A 21,420-nucleotide genomic window follows, 5' to 3' on the forward strand; every position below is an offset into this window, starting at 1 on the left:
TTGTTTGTAAATAATTCGTGCTGTTGAAAACAATGAGGTGATCAGAATTCAATTAGGTACACATGTTGAGGATACAATTCTTTTTTCAAATTCAAATGGCAATTGAACTCCCATACCCACTTTCAAAGAGAGATAATGAAAGAGTTAAGAGCCCCCAATTTTGCCAGGAGTTTGGAATTCTCAAATCTTGAGTAATCTCTTTAAAATTATAGACAAATCACCAGCTGAGTGAATCAAAGTGTTTTATTCTAAGATCACCTGAATAGGCATTATGCAGGTTGTACAATTTTTTTAATGACCAGATATCAGACCTATCTGTACTTAATGTCAGATGTCAAAGAAATTAACAACTATCTGTCGTTTAGAAGACATCTGAAGGCAGCCCTGTTTATGGAAGTTTTTAATGACTGATGTTTTAATGTATTTTTAATCTTTTGTTGGAAGCTGCCCAGAGTGGCTGTGGAAACCCAGCCAGCTGGGTGGGGTATAAATAAATTATTATTATTATTATTATTGGGGGGAAATTACACTTTTTACACCAGATTTGAAGTAAAAGTTTACCACCTCAAATTACTATTAGCCCCTTTTGCTTTTTGTATCGAAGGAAATATGAAGGGAGGCATTTTAGTCACATGGTATACAGAATATATTGCTGCCACGGCAACAGAAAAATGATTAAAGTGCTATTAGTGCTGGTAGTCAAACATAGAAAAGTTACCATAGAATTACAAGTTAAACTTGTCTGAAGCTTAAAGACTTTGTGAAGTCCAGCAGCCTCGGCCTGAGCAAGCTTTTCTTCGGTCATTTTCACAACAAATTTCACAGTTGTATCAGTGTGATACTCCTTGTAATCTGAAATTAATGCTGGTGTTTTTTCCGTTCCATTCAGCATCGGCTCTAACACCTGTTCTTTGTAAACCTATACAGATGGTTAAAAAGGAGAGGAAATAGTTATTTAAAAGGGAGGAAAATTGCAAATGTTCAAAACCAAAAATCATCTTAGAAGTACTCACCTGAGTCCATGTTCGAACTGGAAGCTCTGTGATTTCCACTGTGTTTCTGTCAACCACAAATATTTCCCCACTCACTACATATTGGTTCTGACCAAGTTCCTGGATCATTCCTTTGAAGTTTTTGTAGTTTGGAAGCTGTAACGTTAAGGATTATTTGACATATTAGCAACATGCCCCCTGGTAAGCCTTGGTAAAGTTTTCTTTATTTCTAAGAAACTAAAATATTGAGTGATGCTCTATCGGCATTTAAAACTAAAATGATGTCCACCTAGAAAGTAGCAGTATAACATTATTTCTGTGGGCAAGTCCAGTCCAGCAATTCCTCCGTACAATGCTGCATGTGGGTACCACAAGGAGCAGTTAAAAATTAGGATGAATCACGGCAGCCATCGTGGCTACACCTTTTTCTAGCAGCCACAACTGTGGAAAATGCAGAGGTGCCCCTTTGCGTATCACCCTTCCACTCCAAGTCTGAAAGTTACTCTAGAGAAAACCTAGTGAAGCTAGCTTTCCTATATGTGAGGAGATCTTTGCTAAACATGAATCATAGCCAATTATTGAATCATTTGGTGACTACAGAACTTCCATTTTAGTTCTGCAAATTTTAAAGTTTCTTTGAGAAAACACGTTCAGCCACAATAATACCATATTTTGTCAAGACAAAATAAAATAATGGCATATGAGAGGGGTCACGAGTTTGTCTTCTTTATGAAAGCATTATAATATATTGGTCTGCTGTGAACATTGCATTACCATAGGATGTGGGTCCAACCCGTCCAGCATTCTTCTGACGTTGTTCACAATCTCTCTGGTATCGTAGTTTGGAATTTTACATGCCCATCCGGTTCCGATGCCCTCGGCACCATTTACTAAGACCATGGGAATGATGGGAATGTACCATTCAGGCTCCACACGCAAGTTATCATCATAAAGGAATTTAAGCAGATTATCATCCACTGTAGGAAAAAGCAGCCTTGCTAAAGGGCTTTAAAGAGAAAGGAAATAAAGGGTGTGTTTTTTTAGTTAATAAGTTATAAAATGTTCTTTTTATTGCACCAGCTGAGAGCATCATGGTTCCTCTAACATACTGCACAGCATTCTCAGTAAATAATGCACTCAACAGGATGCCTGTGCATGTATAAGAAGCCTCTGAAACAGACTTTGAGGTACAGCCTTGTGCATAGTAAAGAATGTTTTTCGTCTCTTTGAAATCCGTTAGTATTAAGTGCACTTAAACTGGAATTTGCTTAAAACCAAATCAGGCCACTGGCCTATCTATTTCCGTACTGTCTACCTTCACTGGAAGCAGCTCATGAAGACACCAAAGATTTCTGTCTGCTTATCATCTGAGTTGTCATCGTTATATTTGTTTTAGCATTCAGGATATATTTTTAGCTCAATATTTTCACAGCAGAACACTACTTTGATACCATAGCTCACTGTCACTGCACCTACTAAACATATACCAGAGATATTATGCAAGCAGCCTGTGACAGATAAAAAAGTAATCTTTAATTCCAAATCCTACAGTTCTGGGAAATGTTATTCAAAGTGAAATCAGTATCATTTTACTGGTGCTTGTTCCTATAACATTTCATCTTTTTCTCTCTTCATTCGTTGGTCTGGTTTGCCTGTAATACTTAACTAGGATTTCCTTAGCCTAATTATGGTTTGTAGGAAAACCTAGCAGACAAACATAATTTGTGTTCCACCAACAAACCACAACCAGAAGCCATTGTATATTTTAACTATAGTTTGATGTTAAGTCCAAACCCAACCCCAGTCTTGCTTTACCATGGTTTGAACCAGACAGAGGGCCTTCTCGGTAGTGGCGCCCACCCTGTGGAACGCCCTCCCTTCAGATGTGAAGGAAATAAGCAGCTATCCTATCTTTAAAAGGCATCTGAAGGCAGCCCTGTTCAGGGAAGTTTTTAATATTTAACGCTGTACTGTTTTTAACACTTGATTGGGAGCCGCCCAGAGTAGCTGGGGAAACTCAGCCAGATGGGCGGGGTATAAATAATAAATTATTATTATTATTCCAGCACCTGGTCCCAAACCCTAGCAAGTTATAAAGGCCCAGGAAAAAGCAGTTGGAAAAGAAATCTCACTTTAGAGAAGTAAGACATTTGCTGCTAGCTCATCTGTGAGCCAACCTGTGAGCACACCAGAATTAAAACAAATGGCTTAGTGTTTAGGCTCGAAGTCCCAGTGTGTCACCAGGAGCTAAAGATATTAACAAGTAAATGCCGGGGGAGGGGACTGGGAAAACTGCTGCAGCATGTATGTATGTATGTTATGTCTAACTTCAAGGGCACAATCTGGCAAAAGAAAAGTCAGACTGCAAAATGGGATTTAGTTGCAAAAAACTTTTGGTGCCTTATGCCCAGTGGATATATACACAGTGCTCTGCTACAATGTGTGAATGCCAAAACACGTTTCACCCACTGAAGTCAGAGTTTAAGCATTAAATAGCAGAAAGTCAAGAGTTCCAGAGTTATTAAATGCAGGTCTCTTCTTTGGGGAAACAGGAGGTCTTTGTCTCAAACGAAATGCAGTGCACAAACTATTCACTTTTCCTAACCGCTACATATTAGGAAATGGAAGGAATGGAAATCTAATTAGCTAAAAAGAAATCGAGCCACTTTTACAATTAGGCTCACATAGTTTTGTCAACAATCCATGAAAAGTTGCAAGTTGCTTGAAATACTCATTTAGTTATCTTTAACTATCTCCCTCAATCACAAACATACACTGACAATCTGTACCACTTAAATAAGACCAGTTCCACTTGCGCGTTGAACAAAATTTTACCTTAGCATAGTGAAAATGTAACGAGGACTTGCGGCATCCTTGCCACCATGAAGCCGAGTACCAAACTGACCAATAGGCTGCAGTAAACTGACATTGTTACTTCCAACGAAGTTCTGAGCCAAGTTGACAACGGTCATCATCAAAGCTTGCTGGAAGAAAATGTTTAGAGCATTGTTACTACTGCAACACATTTTCCTCACCAAAAACTAACCTGCAAACGAGTGTAGAATAAATTACTGACTTAACTAGCAAATGGCCCATCAAGTTGGGGAAGGGAGCACCATATCTAAGGACCGTCACTGTTTTTGGAACTTTTTTCCCTAACACATTCATCATCCCAGTGTCAGCACAAATAAAAAATGCTAATCTGAGTCCTGAGTGCTCACTGGAAGGACAGATCGTGAAGCTGAGGCTCCAATACTTTGGCCACCTCATGAGAAGAGAAGACTCCCTGGAAAAGACCCTGATGTTGGGAAAGATGGAGGGCACAAGGAGAAGGGGACGACAGAGGACGAGATGGTTGGATAGCGTTCTCGAAGCTACTAGCATGAGTTTGACCAAACTGCGGGAGGCAGTGGAAGACAGAAGTGCCTGGCATGCTCTGGTCCATGGGGTCACGAAGAGTCGGACACGACTAAACGACTAAACAACAACAACAACAATTCTGAGTCCTGCATGATCTGCAACAAATCTATAACTTCAGTGATGAAAAGAGTGATGAGAAGTTGGGAGCTGAACTGAGAGTCTTCTATACTCACTCATCACTGAAACCATCAGAGATGAAATAAGGAGTGAGGCTAGGCCTACTTTTGAGAACTTGCCTTGCCCTGCCACCCCAAACCAACCATTTTGCAAAACTAAATAAGTGATAGGCAAGGCACAGAGAATTTCCCTCCTCTTCTTCTTCTTTTCATACTCACCTCTCCATGATGGTACGCTGACATCTCAGCAATAGAACCAGCCAGCTGAGCAACTTTAACTTCACGCTTATCATTTCTTTTAAAACAAGTGAACAAAACCTTGCGTTGTCCTGGTTTAAAACCTGTGTTGAAAAATCAAGTTTAAAAAAACATTTTTGGAATTTGTACTCTTTACCAATAGAATAAAAATACCCCGTTCAATAATTACATGCTTGAGAAACAAAGTTTAAAGGATTTCCACTCCTCTTCTTCAAAATAAATAAACGAAGATGCTATATTCCATGAAGGTTCACTTACCATCAACAAGGGATGGAATGGATCGCTCATTGTCTGAGTTGGAGAAAAGAATTAACTCCTTGTTGATGAAGTCATTGTAAGTGAGATGTTTTGTTGCTGTGCCATATAGAAATTGCTAAAATAAAGAGAAGCTATTATTACTTTAACATCGACAGAAATAACATTTGCAACTCCATCTTAGTTCTGTACTGAAACATTACCTCTGGTAATCCATGTAATCGACGCTGTCGTCTATCTTCCATGAAATTTGTCAGCCACTCTTTTCGGTCATCAATTTTTTTCTTACTGAAGGCCTACAAACATTTCACATGCTATAATTAGATAAAGCACAACTGGGGGGGAAATGCTGCAAGCTATAAAAGAGAGACAATTGTGCACATGGCCAGAAGGTGGTGAATATGGTTTCCATGTTAGCTTGGCAGACCTACATTTCTGATCCAGACCTGATATAAGTTAAACAGCCTTCCTTTAAAATAATACTTTTAGAGGGGAATCTTCTACTATCTGGCTGAGTTAAATTCAGTCCAGCAGTAACCTCAGACCAGCAATATCATGAAACATAAGGAGTGCAAGAGTCTGCTTTTTAAACAATGCAACATGATTGAAACAACCTCCAAGATGTCAGAGTATCTTAAATATTGGGCTGACTGAACTTGACTGTTGCAGTCTCTCTATGAGCTATTTTATCAATTTTTAATGCCTGTGTGCACTAATTTTCTGAAGTTTTTTCCTGCATGTCTTGCACGCTCTATCAAGGTGATAAAACAGAAATAAGGAGGCAATGAAGGATAAATGATTTCAGTACTAACAAAACAGGTAAGAGGCATGTAACAAACATAGTAACGTGGAAAATGTTTGTCAACTCTGTGTCTACAGTTTTTCCTCCACCCAACATTACTAGACCTGTATCCTAAACAATTATTGTTTATGTATTTGAAATTAAATACTTTACAAGTAGGAACCAACAGGAGAGGAGAATAGTGAACTAGAAGACTGCCTCCTTCTAGGGGCGTGCCGAGGCCACGCCCCTGGGATGCGTGCCATAGCCTCCTTCCCAAATTATTCTGCATGGTGGCTCCTTACATTGGCTGAGCATGAAGTGAGCTGCATTTGCAAGCCATATAGCCAACCCAATGTCCTCCCCCCACCCCCAGCTTCACTTGTTTTCTACTCAGCAGGTACAACTTATCGGCACACTTACACGCATCTCCTACTGTGGGAACCTTGAAGTCATAGTAGATAGATCATTCGAAGAGTCAACTCAATGTGGTAGAGTATTTTATTTTTAAAAACTGTATGAATTCAGCATTAATAGCAAACTAACTAAAGCAACAGGACGCAGGTGGCGCTGTGGGTTAAAGCACAGAGACTAGGACTTGCCGATCAGAAGGTCGGCGGTTCGAATCCCTGTGACGGGGTGAGCTCCCGTTGCTCGGTCCCTGCTCCTGCCAACCTAGCAGTTTGAAAGCACCTCAAAGTGCAAGTAGATAAATAGGCACCGCTCTGGCGGGAAGGTAAACAGCGTTTCTGTGCACTGCTCTGGTTCGCCAGAAGTGGCTTAGTCATGCTGGCCACATGACCCAGAAGCTGTATGCCGGCTCCCTCGGCCAATAAAGCGAGATGAGCGCTGCAACCCCAGAGTCGGTCACGACTGGACCTAATGGTCAGGGGTCCCTTTACCTTTTCCTTAACTAAAGCAGCAAGTGTCCTAATGATACTATATATAAATTATATGAACGATATTATATAAATTATATCCAGAGTACAGTTCTGGTTGGTTTCACAAGAGTTAGGAAAGACACAAAAACAGAAATCTAAAATGATCAAAGGGCTGGAATGCCATCCAACATGGGAAATAATGTTTGGGGCTTTTAGTGGAAAGAAGTTCACTAGACAGAGTTCTATTTAATTACAAATGGCAAGACAGCAAGAAATTAGTGCAGGAGGTTATTTACCAATGTAATGGCGGCATCATCTTCAGGACCAGCATATCGAAATAAAATTCGATGTCTCTCCATATCTGCAAAATATTCTTTTGCTTCTTTAGAAGTGCTGGTGCCCAAACCTACCCCAGAGACAAAGAAAGAAAAAATGCCAATTTAGTCCATCTTCCATCTCAACCTTTTAAGAAATTAATTTTAAAGCTACTTGAGGACATCCTAAGAGGCAAAAGATAAAACAGCTTGCCACCTGTCAATAATTACACTTGAAGAAATCCAAAGGTCAATTTACCTGAAGTTAGTAATGACTAAGTCTCACTGAACGCACTCAGAGTAGCTATGTCTCAACTAACTATTCCATTGGTTTTGAGTTGAGGCTATGATCCTATACCTGCTTACCTGAGAGTAAGCCCCACTAAACTCAGTTGAACTTACTTATGAGAAAACATGTTGGTTATTAATAGGTTTAACTGGACTGGATCTCAAAGGATTTGGCACTTGGCTGTTGGGCAAGGAAGTTAAAACACAAACCTTTGTAGTACTTTATTTTCCATGCTTTATGGTTCTCCATATGTTTTTTCCATTCATCAAATTCAGGAATACTATAGAAGGCAAGTTCCTGTTTATTTTTGCTTGCCTTAAAAACAAAAGATATACAAGTTAGATCCTGCAGCTATTTTTTTATTCAAGTTTATGAAAATTACATTCAAAATAGATTGCTGTGGGTGCAGTAGTTCCCCTCCATCTCTCTCACACATTACAGCTAATGATCAGTACACAGCTCCCATGCCCCCATTAATCCTTCTCTCTTCATGCACCACAAGTTATTTGAGGTCCAGATCTTAAGGAATTGGATTGGGGAAGAGAAGAGGCCTAGATGGAAATATGGGAGATGTGTTCAGCCTCTTCCCAATAATGTCCAGGGAAAATACTTCTTCCAGTGCTTGTGATTTTATTCTCATGCAGCGAATGCCTGTGCCAATGCTAAATAAATCACAGTTCCGAACATATTACAGCATTTATACAAAGCCTCAATTTGATAAACAAATGGAACTCTCTAACCCAGAGTTCCCTTTCCAAATTCCCCAAAGTCAGAAGAAAAAATAAAAGGCAAGTTAGTTCTACCACTTCTTTCTATTTCAACTTTTCACATTTTTCTTTTGTTGGTATATCCAAGAAAGGGTTTGTATGTATCTGAGTTTATTCTCTTTCCTTTTGTCACTTTTTGCTTTTGGATATCATTCAACTCAGTAAGGTATCTATTCCCTGAATATATATATTTTTACTACATAGAAGGATGTTGTTTTGAAAATGTTTGACATCAGAAAAGAACATGAATTTTTTGTCCCTGTATGTTTATAATTAGTGTCAGAAGAATGTGTACTTACCTTTACAATTGGAGTGATGAATTCTTCAAGAAATCCATGTTTCAGAAGGGAAGGCCAATTATGATGAATAAAATTGATCAGCAAGCCTTTAATGTGAGATCCATCCTGATCCTAAATATAAAAAATAAATGAAATGTCAAGGCTGAACAAAGGCAGAAGTATTTTTAATTTTATTTTATTTTAAATTCATTTATACCCCACCTTTCCCCCTGACAGGACTCAAGGGGGCTAAACAAATATGAATGTCCGAATCACTAAGGAGCAAAGAGGGGGTGTTGCCAAGGTGGTGTGAAATAAAGGCTGAGAGGCAGCCAGGCAAGTGATATGAAAAGTAATACAGAGATGATAAGGAGAACAGAATTATCTTCAAAGCAACGTGGCAAAGTGGGATGGGTTGTTTGAATTCTAAATCTTTTACTGACCTGATCAGTCATGATCATTATTTTGCCATATCTTAATGTTTTCAGAGACTCTGGGTCTTCATAACTTTTCTTGTATTGTAGACCTACAATTTTTATGATGTTGTTAATTTCTGCATTTTCCATAATCTGTATAGAAAGCAGAAATGGAGGCAAGCAACAGTTTAGCATGTATATATTACACAGAGACATACATAAGTGTGTTATATGTGTATTATGTATACACTCATTAGCCACCTTCTTAAATGGCTTTTCCTTACCTGTTTGTGAGATGCTTCTCGAACGTTGAGAATTTTACCCCTGAGTGGAAACACGCCATATCGATCTCTTCCAATGACACCTAAGCCAGAGACAGCTAAAGATTTGGCAGAGTCTCCCTCAGTTAAAATCAATGTACAATCCAAGGAATGTTTGCCACCTTCAAGTTGGGAGGGGGGGGCGGAGAGAGAGAGAGACAAAAAAATTAAGTTGACAAAATCTTCAGCCAAGACTATATGCAAGAAAGCGACACACAGTTAACTCAATTTTTGAAAAGCAACTGATTGATTGAAAAGGCCAAGATGCATATTTGACATGACTTGCTTCTTTTAATCAACAATTATATAAGAAAGTGTTTTAAACCCTTTGTCCAGAATGAATCTTTCAGTGGCAAACAATATAAAGAGGAAAAGAGAAGCTTGCTTTAACATAATTGTGCACTGCGTGAAGACATTAATGCTGAAATAGGGACATTTTTACAATGCATCAGGAAAACGTATTTGTTCAAAGGGAAAATATATTTGTTCAAAATTTTGAACATATGTGTTGGTCATTTTGTCTTTTTATGAAAAAACAAAATGCATATTTTATACAGGTAACTATGCTAGAAGACAGTTTGCTCTTACCAGCGTCATTAGCATCATCGAGTTTTGGAATGCCCTTAATTTTGCTGTGTTTCACCGATGAACATTTTTTGTTCAGCTGTGTTTGTGCCTTGAATTTCACCCAATTCAGGATGCTTTCTACAATACCACAATTAGAGGCCTATAATACAAAACAAAAAAAAATCACAGTCATTCTTAGGAATACAAAAAAAGGTTCACACTGACAGAAATAAAATATACTGAAGTGTCAGGATCCATTTTTCTCCAAGAATGATATACTGCATCACAAAAGCAGTGTCAAAATTTATCTTGTGCAAAATAACCTTAATATTTTATTTATTAAAAAAAGGGTATTTTACAAGCAAAACCAGGAAGGCTCTGGTAATTCATTACTTTCTATTCAGCCACATTAACAGTCATTTCTGAACAGTTAACACTGTCATACTAAAAACCACATAAATCTGAATGTCATAGTTCCCTTCCTTAATGCAAAGAGGATTACATTTCCCATATTTCCCATAAAAATGTCAAATAAATATGCAATACTTACTGCTTTGAAAAACTTCTCTGATAACTGGCATTTGGACCCAAAACTTTTAGGCTGAAGTGTCATGTTCTCTTTTGTTTGAGAATCAAAAGACGGGTTCTCAATGAGGCAATTAATAAAAACCCATATGTGGTTCTTTACCTGTTCAAAAAGCAAACACACACACAAACAAGAAAGGAATCAAAGATACTGAAATGATAAACCTTTTTATCTGAAATGAGGACAGACCAATATTTTTCTCTGAAGCGAGGATCAACTTGCCTGGAATGGTTTCACTGAAACACCAGCTTTGTTCTTTTTCTTCACCACCTCTATCAATTTCCCAACAATTTGATCTACAACATAATCAACGTGCCTACCACCCTTAAAAGTAAAAATAAAAGAAAGTCAGTAAGGAGAGAGAATTAAACTTTAGAATTACTAACTACTAATTTATCTGTAGTTTCCACAGGAGGGACAAAGAAATAAGATACCCAGAAACGTTTGCTCTCTTGCTCTCTCATATTCTAACATCTCTAAACTAGTAATGGTGCATGTGTACATATACACCACAAGCATTCTTTATTATATTTATACACACACACACACACACACACACACACACACCTCAATTCCATGAACTGCATAAGAGAGCCTAAGACAGGCATCCCCAAACTCGGCCCTCCAGTGGTTTTGGGACTACAGTTCCCATCATCCCTGACCACTGGTCCTGTTAGCTAGGGATGATGGGAGTTGTAGTCCTGAAACAGCTGGAGGGCCAGGTTTGGGGGTGCCTGGCCTAAGATATGTGAGAGCACAGGATGTTACAAATTACCAAACCTGGAATACATACCATTGGCATAGTTCTGTCTTCCCAAACTTGGTGCCTTTCAGATATTTTGGATTCAATATCCATCAACCTCAGCCAATGGTATGGGATAATAAGAATTGTCATCCAAACACCTGGAAGGCATCAGGTTAGGAAAGGCTGGCATTGTTAAAAAGTGTGAATGTTGCAGTAAACTCAAAATAACCTGGATGGATCTATTCATGCCTTATGCCAGTCTCTCACCTTTTTTGTCTACTAAGGAAATTTATTGCAAAATATTTAAACTGAATGTCTTCTTTAAAAAATTGAACTGACATAGTGCTTGGGAATTAAATGTTGGACATTTTAACCACAGTAACATGACATTCATGACTAGCTTAATGCCACATTTCCCTTTATGCTGTTTACCAGTTCAACCACTGTAAATTATGTAAAACAACTCACCTTTGTGGTAGCAATACTGTTCACAAAGCTAATTTGCTGAAATCCTTTCTCACTTAAAGTGAGACATACATCCCAGCGTTCATTTGCAAGTTCATGGATAACTTTCAGAGCAACTCCAGTTTCATCCAACTTGTCTTTTACGTAAAGATCAACGTAACTACGAAAACCATTCACCTGTGATTTTACAAAATTAATTACTTACTGTTTTAAAGCACACAAATACAATTATGGAATTAATTAACTAAGCCTCTTACAGGTAGTTTCTTTCCATTAAACATAACTTTGACCCCTTTACATGCTCCTGCCAAATCATAAGCTCTTCTTGTCATAAGGGCCACAGTATCTTTGTCAAGTTTCTCCATCTTAAATTTAGCAAGATCTGGTTGGAATGTGACACATGTGTAGTCATCGCCTTCAAAATGTTTTATTTTGGCATCAGCAGTCTTCATCATATTGTTCATCCAAGTCTTTGTTTAAAAATGAGAGAAAGAGAGAGGGAGTACATGTCAGTAGCAATCTTTATATATTTTACCAAAAAAGGTGCATAGAAGAATGTTGATTCTTGCCGTTTGCAGGTATGTTAAATCTGTATTCAAGGGCAGTACGAAGAGTTTAAACTTTGTCCTTCAAAAATAAAATAAATACCACCCCAACACGATTATAAGCAACAACATGGCAAGTATAAAATAACTATTTCCCCTGTTATAATTGATACTGCAACCAAATAACTTGATTGTGGGCCACTGCATCATTGATTCAGAATGATTATGGAGTGACTTGAAAATTACCGGTAAATAAATCACAAAAGTACTTTTAAAAGTTTGCTAACCCTACAGGAATACTAGCAGTGGAAGTCAAACATAATTTCTGAACAATTTTTGTTTTTAAATTTTCCTGGAAAATTTCCTAGTGTGAATACATTAAAAAGGTAAAGGACCCCTGACAATTAAGTCCAGTCATGAACGGCTCTGGGGTTGCGGTGCTCATCTCACTTTACTGGCCGAGGGGGCCGACATTTGTCCGCAAACAGTTTTTCCGAGTCATGTGGTCTGCATGACTGAGCCGCTTCTGGAGAAACCAGAGCAGTGCACAGAAATGTTGTTTACCTTCCCACCGGAGTGGTACCTATTTAACTACTTGCACTTTGATGTGCTTTTAAACTGCTAGGTTGGCAGGAGCTGGGACCGAACAACGGGAGCTCACCCTGTTGTGGGGATTTGAACCGCCAACCTTCTGATCGGCAAGCCCAAGGCTCAGTGGTTTACACCACAGCGCCACCTGCAAGTGCCACCCGCAAATGTGAATACATAGAAGTTCATAAATTAAAAATAGATAGTTCACTTAAACATTTTCATCCTATGCTGCAACATATCTGTAACAGCAGCTTTTAGGTGAAAAAACAATACATGTCAGATGCCATACTGAGAAGGCTAGAAATGAGGCTCGATAAAATGGCCATAGCTGTCAACTTTTCCCTTTTTTAAGGGAAATTCCCTTATTCCGAATAGGATTCCTCACAAGAAAAGGGAAAAGTTGACAGCTATGAACAACAGCAGTGAATAATATTTTCCTAAACCAGGCCAACCACCTTCTTGTGAGAAGATAAATCAATTTACATGCACACTGACCAGAAACTGAATGCACTGAAAAAGATGACACAATAGTACTTTTTGTTAGTTCTCCACTAAGGTTAAGACAATTAAGGAGAATCACACACGTTTCTATAGTTCTATGTTAGGACTTTTTCAAACAAGACAAATATCCTTAAGATGCAAATGTACCAAACATATTATTGAGCGAATTGGTATTTTCACAAGAATTACAAATGGATATATTTTGTGCAATATAAAGCTTTTAAAAGGGGGATTTTTTTCAACCTAAGAGGGAAAGTCCAGAGAATTAAAGGGAAACCAGCATACCTGTTTAAAGCTGTGTTTGTACTCCTTGCAAGCAGTTTCAACTGTAAACTTTGTACTGAATATATTACAAAGTTTTGCACCATAGCCATTCCGACCACCTGAAAAAACAAGGGTAAAACATTTAGAAAACAATTTATCCCAAAATTTTGCTTGTCCTACTAAACATTTACTAATGATACTAAGTGTGCACAAGGGATTCCAGTAAGTATGCACATTATGTATTAATGAAGGACCAGGAACTGTCAGCTAGAGGAATGTCAAATTAAATCTTGCATATACTTTATTGCCAAGCGAAGTATTTCCCTTCTATCAAAAATAAACCAATCATTACAAAATGACGACAACAAATTAGTATTAGTCCTCTAATAGGTCCTGAACAAAATGTTTACCTGTAACTTTTTTCTCATCATCATCATAATTGCTGGAAGTTAACAGCTGTCCAAAGATTAAGGCAGGAACATACATCTTTTCTACCTTGTGTTCCACGACTGGAATGCCTTTTCCATTATTCCAGATACTTATAATATTTGATTCACTGGAGATGTAAATAAATATTTTGTCAAAAAATATTTTGTCACACAATGTTGAATTTGCATACACTTACACACACACTGTTGCTGTCTAATAGGAACAGGGAGAATTCCTCTGTACCAGGAAAAGTGAGTACTGATCACACTGTACTCAATCTCTTTTCACATTTCCCCCCATAACCTTACTTTAAAAAAGAAAAGAAAAAAAAGAAAGCTCAGGTTTCAGGGCACCTTTCAGGCAAAAGATAGAATTGTAACTCATGGATTTCACAAATACAAAGCCATCCTTAACCCAAGCTTACTCAGTTTTCACATTGACTACAGCCTCGAAATACTTTACAGTCATACCTTCGATCTCGAATGCCTTGGCTCCTGAACAAATCGGCTCCCGAACGATTGAAACCCGGAAGTGAGTGTTCCGGTTTTCAAACGTTCTTTTGGAAACCAAACGTCTGATGGGGCTTCTGATTGGGTGCAGGAGCTTCCTGCAGCCAATCAGAAGCTGCGCTTTGGTTTTTGGATTGCCAAGGGGTGGAAAGGAGATAAAATTCCATCAAAAGAGGAGTGGCAAGTTAAACTACTTGAATATATGAAACTAGTGAATATGATAGAAAAGGTCAGGGATAGAACGACCCAAAAGTTTAAAAAGGAATGGGAGATCTATAGGCAATATTTAAAAGAAAATTGTTCCCATATTAAAACTTTAGAAAGCTTTGAATAACTCTTGGAATTGCATAAGGTATAAAGAACACAAATAAGATATAATACAGGTTAAGTTTATTGAAAAATAGAGGCAGGTAACAAGGAAACAAGGAACCCACACCAAGGAGGTCGGAAGTCGATGGCGGAAATGTGTTTGTGTTTTCACATTGTACTGTTTTCTTTTTCTTTCCTTTTTGCGAGTTATGCGCTATGTTTGTCCCCCCTCCCCCACTGTGTGTCTGTTTCGATTATAAACTAATAAAGATTGAATTTAAAGAAGCAGCAGTAGCCGTGCTTTGGTTTTTGAACGTTTTGGAAGTTGAACAGACTTCCGGAATGGATTCCGTTCAACTTCCAAGGTACAACTGTATATACATACTATAAGATGGAAACAAAGAACTATGAGCAGACAGAAACAATGTATTTGGGCTAAAGCACAAATTCTGAAAGGGCAGTGCCAAAGTAACCAGGCTTGTCTTAAGATTTACACTATATAAAAATGAATTAAGGAAAACACAGGCTGTAGGCTATAAACTGTAGCAAGCAATGAACAGACCCGAGAATAAGCTTGTGCAAAGTCTTACGCAAGAACTGTTCTGAACTGGGGTCACTTTTATCATGTATTGCTATTCCACCAAGTGAAGACCCCTTCCATGAAAAAATGCTTTCTGCTAGTGGAAATGCACCTTTGGTGTTACATGTATGTTTTCCGCTTTAAAAAAACAAAACTGTTCGTACAAATGAAAATCTGCATATGTTGAGTACTCAATGAAGTAATCTCTTAAAAATGTACTCAGTTTTATATCACATCCATAAAAACAGGGGCAATTGCCTACTGCAGACTTAACGTTCAAAATGTCTTCCTGCTATGAAATTCAAAATTCTCCCCACTATTTTAACTGCCTTTTCTATGAATATGCATTTTAACATTCCTTCACTCTAAGTACTCTAAATAATGCAAGCCAAATTTTACTTAAACATATCAACTACAAAAAAATGAATGCCCTTTTCTCAGGTAAATTAGAAAAAGAAATTTACTTACGGATCAATTGATATTTTAATACATGTCATATTCTTATCCCTCTGTTTATTGTCTGCTGCATTTACTAAAAACGAATAAACATTTCTTAGTGGCAGTAAAAAAATACTTTACCTAGTTAAATATCCAACCAACTTCAACTAGCTAAATATTTTTGTATTCACATGCAACACATGCTATACCTCTGAGAAACTTTAACACATCATATGATCTTCCTGAAACAGTCCACTGAGTTCATTCGGACATTTCTAGTATGTTACTTATCACTGCACTCACACTTATTTCATTCTGATGTCAATGGCCCCAACTTTATTCTTTTAGTTTTTCTACTTTTTCAATATCAAATATAATGCCAATGGATAGGTCACACATTATGCCAGTACCAGTTTTTCAAGATAAGCATGTCTCCCCAATGTGATGTGATCCCTGGCATCTGAAATGCTGGAGCTCACAAATCTAGAAGAGAAATCTGTGACTCCCGAATTCATGGATGATGTTCCCAGGCATAAGAGTAAATCAGTAAAAGGCTACTCAAATGTACCAGTTAATTCACCTTAAGAAATACTAGTCACAAAATACACTACAACGCACTTCTAGTTAGTTTATCCAGTTCTTAATGGCATTATGACGTGAAGAATGCTATTGTGACACATACATTTTGTTTTAATTTTTTGCTGTTGCTGTTTCCACTATTTTTCATTGTGATTTAATGCTGCATTTCTTAATTGCTTCTCTCTTTCACTTCCCCTCCACACCAAACACATGGCTATTAGCCACCAGTGACAAGCAACTGTGCCTTGTTTCTAGGACACCAAAGAAGGATATAAGCTGAACTATCCTGTTCAGTACTACCCCATAAACATCTATTCAGAAGTAAGCGCCATTGATTTCAATGAGGCATACTCCTAACTAAGTGGTTATAGTATTGGAATCTCAGTAGAAGAAGAAGAAGAAGAAGAAGAAGAAGAAGAAGAGTTTGGATTTGATATCCCGCTTTATCACTACCCGAAGGAGTCTCAAAGCGGCTAACATTCTCCTTTCCCTTCCTCCCCCACAACAAACACTCTGTGAGGTGAGTGGGGCTGAGAGACTTCAAAGAAGTGTGACTGGCCCAAGGTCACCCAGCAGCTGCATGTGGAGGAGCAGAGACGCGAACCCGGTTCACCAGATTACGAGTCCATTGCTCCTAACCACTACACCACACCGGCTCTCAGTAGTCTGACACGTAGTTTTAGTTACATGATTACAAAGTTTTCCATGTGACAGGACATCATACATACATATATAATCCTTCCCTGCCTCTATTAGATCTGGCAATATTAAATTTTAATTTAATTCCCCGAAATCATTAAAACAGTACTCTGGCCCTCTAAAACAAAATCCCTTTACTGAACTAAATATTATGAATTTGGCCTAAATGTGGACAAATCATGTTTTAGAAACTAGACTAAAAGGGAAATTCTCAGCCAACTTGACAGAGCTCCTGTGTTGCACAACAGTCTAATTCAATTTGCAAGATTTATTCTAATAATGCATCTTTATGCTAGGAAATTCCTGTTGAAATTCTGCCTGCAAAAGAGCTATGAAATGTGTAAGAGCCAGCTAATAAAATGTGGTAACTCTACTTGCAATTTAGTAAATTGTGTGGAATAGCATGATTAAAGGACCAGCCATGCTTTGGTTACTGAATATTTCTGTGCCATTGAACAGTAAACTTCATAGACCATTTATTTTAACAGAAAAAGTTGTCAGACATCTCAGTCCTCTTTAGTTATACTACAGAGGTGGTGGTGGGGGGAATAATATAGGCTTTCAGATGAATAAAATGGTCTAAAATCAAGTATTATGATTCAGAGTGAGGATCAGGATGACAATTTCCCAGCTTTTTAGTATGCTTGAATATTTTAGCAAGCATGTGCCAATAGCTAATATGAAATGACAACAAAATAAATAAAATTGTACATGATATTGGTGATGGTACAGTAGTACTTTCGCTGAAGTTACTATTGAGCTAGATTCCTGATGTAAAATTATTGCAAGCTTGTAAATATCCACTCACTAGTCACCTGTGGCAAGTAATATTTATCTTCAGATGACCAGGGTAAGGAATCTTTACAAAAGTTGGCATTTTTATCTTCTTAGGTTCACAGACAATCAACCTGGACATGGGCGAATAGGAGGCTGGTAAAATACTTTATGAGCTAATAACTTGTCTTGATTTATTTGTGAGCCTCAGTTATGGTGCTCCCAATGCCGCCATAATCCTTGATCATACAAAATGTAAAACTGAAAACCTCACCAATGCATAGTTCTAGTGTTCCACATAAAATCAAAGGAATTTTAGGTTGCTGTGATGGTACATGGCCATTATAATTATGATTAGGAGACAGGGAATAAGCTGTAGGATTCCCCTCCACCCTTATCAATGGTACGGTGTTATGCAGTGGTGAGTTTCTTGAATCAGCAAGAGGTTATACTAGATGACCCTAGAGGTCCCTTACAATGCTGAGTTCCTCAAAAATTACTATGGTTAACTCTGAACTGACTGCACTCCTTATGTACCATTTGGATCTTTGCAAATTCTGGACTGGAAATACACACTGAACATTAATAAGTTCAAAATTAGTATAAGCCCAAGTCATAGCTAAGAGCAGCAGGGGTTGAATGGAGGGAATTTGTAAGTGTATGACCCTGAAAGAGCTAAGAGCAGCAGGGGTTGAATGGAGGGAATTTGTAAGTGTATGACCCTGAAAGAAGGGAGCATGCAATCCCACAATCTATTTTTACTCTTTATCATGGTTGATTACTAACATGTTTTTACTAGTTCTAAACTCTCCTAAATTATTCCATTGTAAGCACTTTGAAAATGCTGAGGATGGCAGAATATCACAATTATAAACACTTACCAAGAATTTCATCGAAGATCTTGTATAAGCCAGGTACATAGGTAATCTCTCTACAATTCATTCCTATATCTTCATCAAACACCCACATCAGCTACACACACAAAAACAAGAGTTTACTTTACTGAACTTTAAAATAAATATTTACTGCTATTACTTTAAATATTCACAGAACATGTTTATTTTCAATTCTCAGCACTGTTTTTTCTCCGTATCCCTCCCATACATTTGGACTGACATGGGGGGGGGGGGGGGAACCACACAGAAACTTTGTTTGATACCTTCAGCTACAATATAAATACTTGCTTTAAATAAAGAGAAAAATAAAAATTACCTGAGTTACAGGTTCCACCGAACCAATGTATGTATCAGGACGGAGAAGAATATGCTCAAGCTGAGTCTTTTTCTGATAAACTCTCTCAACAGACATCTTCTTTGAATCATTCTTATTCATGTGTTCAGGTTCTTCCTTTTTTGAAGCATTATTCTGATTATCAAAAAGCGTCTGAAATAAAAGGAGGAAAGGTAACCAAACTACACGGATTCATCCCAACTGTTCTACAACCGCAAGTAAGAACCATTTCCATGAATAAAATAACTACAGCTTTCTAATTCTTCATTGTGCAAAGACTTTGGGCTAGTAGCAATGTTTGTTGCCACTAGGGGAAAAGATACAAACCAAGAGGGAACTTTCTTGATGCATAGAGGACATGCCTCCATATTGTTGGCTTTTATAGAAGAGTTTTTTTTTAATAATATAGGAATTTATCTGACCACCTTCTGCACTTTCTACTAGGTCATGTTAAAGATTTCTCTCCACCCCCTCTATACAGGAAACATCAACACACCATAATGCAAAATGTTAAAAGTGCCCTCACTTTTAAAAGGGAGGGAAAGTGTCATATAGGGTTGGTTTAAAGGTTAACACCAAACCATGGTTTGGCACTAGGTGAACGAGCCTTCCATACACTCCATACTCCGCAGGTTCCCAGTTGGTAGCAAAATGTATATTTTGATATTTAACCCAAAGTAGCACCTGGTTGTCACAAACTAGGGAGAGAACAACGGAGAGGAAGGAACATGTAGGCCTGTGACACCTAAAAGGCTCAGGGCAAAATTGTGGTTTAGTTTTATCTCTGAAGCAGTGTTTGAAATTAGCCATGCTCAAAGCGCATTTTGCAACTGGTGCAGGTCCGATTGCAGGTTGGTAACTGACATCTCCACCTGGCTTTCTTAAGCAGGTAAGCTAAAGAGCTTATTTATTGCATTTAAACCCCACTTTCTTTTTGCAAGGAGTATATAGCTCAACCATCCCCCCCAGCTGATTTGATGTTTCAATGTATTGTAAACAGTTTCAGATTTTTTTCTTTAAAATATAAAGTGGTATATACGTGACATGAATAACAACAGCAACCCCAGCAACCCCACTGAAAAAGTAGCACTGGAACCTAATTCAAAGTGCTAGCTACCTTCAGAATGGGGAAGAACCTTCATACCTGCTTTAGAGCAGTCCATGGCCTAAACATGCTAAGAAGTTGTTCCCCCCATATGATCTCTTCCCCAGCACACACATTTGGCTACTATACCATCTTGGCTGTGAGTCCTGGAAGGCCTGCTCCCTGCCTTGCAGGACTTTTTCCTCCTTGGGTGAACAGGGCCCTGACTGACTCCAGCTACAAAAGCTGAGGCTGCTGAGCAGACTCTTTGTGGCTGAGTTATGTTTCAGGAAAGGGTTTTGGGGGGGGGGTGTTGCTGTTTTATATCTTCATTTTAGATCTTATTATGATTTATGTGGGAATTATTTAAACTGGTTGGGTACTTTTTGATTTTTTAAACATTATTTATGACTTCTATTATTGTAATTAAAGTATTTTTTTATATTGTAAACCACCTTTGAGCAATGTGTTAACTATGGAAAGGGGAAATACAAATGAAACTATGTATGCATGAATATGTACACAGAATAGCATATCTGAAGGTTTAAAAATGTGACAGGACCAGAAACTCTGGCCTACATCTCACTTTAACCTAGAGTAAGGTAAAGGTAAAGGGACCCCTGACAGTTAAGTCCAGTCACGAACGACTCTGGGGTTGCGGCGCTCATCTCGCTTTACAGGCCGAGGGAACTGGCGTTTGTCCACTTCACAGACAGCTGTTCTGGGTCTTGTGGCCAGCATGACTAAGTCACTTCTGGTGCAATGGAACACCGACACCATGGCAGCGCAGTACTACTTAACTATAATTTAAAGGTGAACCACACAGAGAATCATGGTCGCTTCACTCCTCCCCTATTCCTGCTGCTCTGTTCGTAAGAGCTAAGCCATGGTTTGCCTTAGTGTAGTCTGAACTCAGAAGTGTGATTTGTCTCACTCCTGAAGCACAAGCTGTAACCAAGTTCATAGCCCATGGATTACGGAGAGGGTGGGGCAGAGAGAAACCACAAGCCCAGCTTCAGACAGAACTCCAATGCAAACCATGGTTAGGCTCCCATAATGCTGCAGCACCACAGAAGGAGTGAAGCGGCTGTGATTTTCTCCCTGCGCACCAGCATGCTGCATTTTAAGACATAGTTAAGCTTAACCAGAATTCCAAGTGGTATGTGAATACGGCCAGTCTTATTGTTGTTCCAAGGTTGTAAAACACTTTGTAACGGCAAATTCTTATTATGTTTTAGACAGATATGAAACATATTATTTCAGCAGTCTTGTGAGATTCCAGATCAGATAAAGCTCTTATGCCTTTAAAGCATTGTGCCTTTTTCAACTATTTCTTGGAGGTGTGGTCAAAGATATATTTTAAACTGCACTGAAGTCTCTACTATGAGGTTTAATATTTTTTTTATGAACTACAGCTGCTGCCTCACTTTTCCTACTT

At 38.3% G+C, this 21,420-nt stretch overlaps 1 protein-coding gene and 1 long non-coding RNA gene across 10 annotated transcripts in view; one reads left to right on the top strand and one right to left on the bottom strand.

Moving 5' to 3' along the window:
- Positions 1–21,420, bottom strand: part of TOP2B (DNA topoisomerase II beta) — a 45,754-nt gene that overhangs the window by 17,252 nt on the left and 7,082 nt on the right. For 8 of the 9 annotated variants that reach the window (XM_083705473.1, XM_083705474.1, XM_083705467.1 and 5 more), the window contains exons 2-23: positions 18,881–19,051; positions 18,550–18,640; positions 15,647–15,710; positions 13,762–13,907; positions 13,373–13,470; positions 11,708–11,920; positions 11,454–11,627; positions 10,463–10,564; positions 10,205–10,342; positions 9,676–9,814; positions 9,052–9,209; positions 8,795–8,920; positions 8,373–8,483; positions 7,516–7,621; positions 7,000–7,109; positions 5,245–5,337; positions 5,045–5,159; positions 4,748–4,869; positions 3,828–3,976; positions 1,767–1,998; positions 1,014–1,148; positions 719–919 (exon numbers count right to left, since the gene is read on the bottom strand). In XM_083705473.1, the coding sequence (XP_083561599.1) occupies positions 719–919; positions 1,014–1,148; positions 1,767–1,998; positions 3,828–3,976; positions 4,748–4,869; positions 5,045–5,159; positions 5,245–5,337; positions 7,000–7,109; positions 7,516–7,621; positions 8,373–8,483; positions 8,795–8,920; positions 9,052–9,209; positions 9,676–9,814; positions 10,205–10,342; positions 10,463–10,564; positions 11,454–11,627; positions 11,708–11,920; positions 13,373–13,470; positions 13,762–13,907; positions 15,647–15,710; positions 18,550–18,640; positions 18,881–19,051 (2,994 nt within the window). Of the gene's footprint in view, positions 1–718; positions 920–1,013; positions 1,149–1,766; positions 1,999–3,827; positions 3,977–4,747; positions 4,870–5,044; positions 5,160–5,244; positions 5,338–6,999; positions 7,110–7,515; positions 7,622–8,372; positions 8,484–8,794; positions 8,921–9,051; positions 9,210–9,675; positions 9,815–10,204; positions 10,343–10,462; positions 10,565–11,453; positions 11,628–11,707; positions 11,921–13,372; positions 13,471–13,761; positions 13,908–15,646; positions 15,711–18,549; positions 18,641–18,880; positions 19,052–21,420 lie in introns of those variants that run through there. The other variant, XM_083705475.1, reaches the window with a different exon arrangement.
- On the top strand, positions 14,839–19,937 carry LOC310828531. The gene is made up of 3 exons (XR_014557007.1): positions 14,839–16,556; positions 16,861–18,326; positions 18,382–19,937. It is a non-coding gene; the product is annotated as an uncharacterized lncRNA (long non-coding RNA).

Source organism: Podarcis gaigeae, assembly GCF_964106915.1.
Source record: "Podarcis gaigeae genome assembly, chromosome: 12".
Classification (NCBI taxonomy): domain Eukaryota; kingdom Metazoa; phylum Chordata; class Lepidosauria; order Squamata; family Lacertidae; genus Podarcis; species Podarcis gaigeae.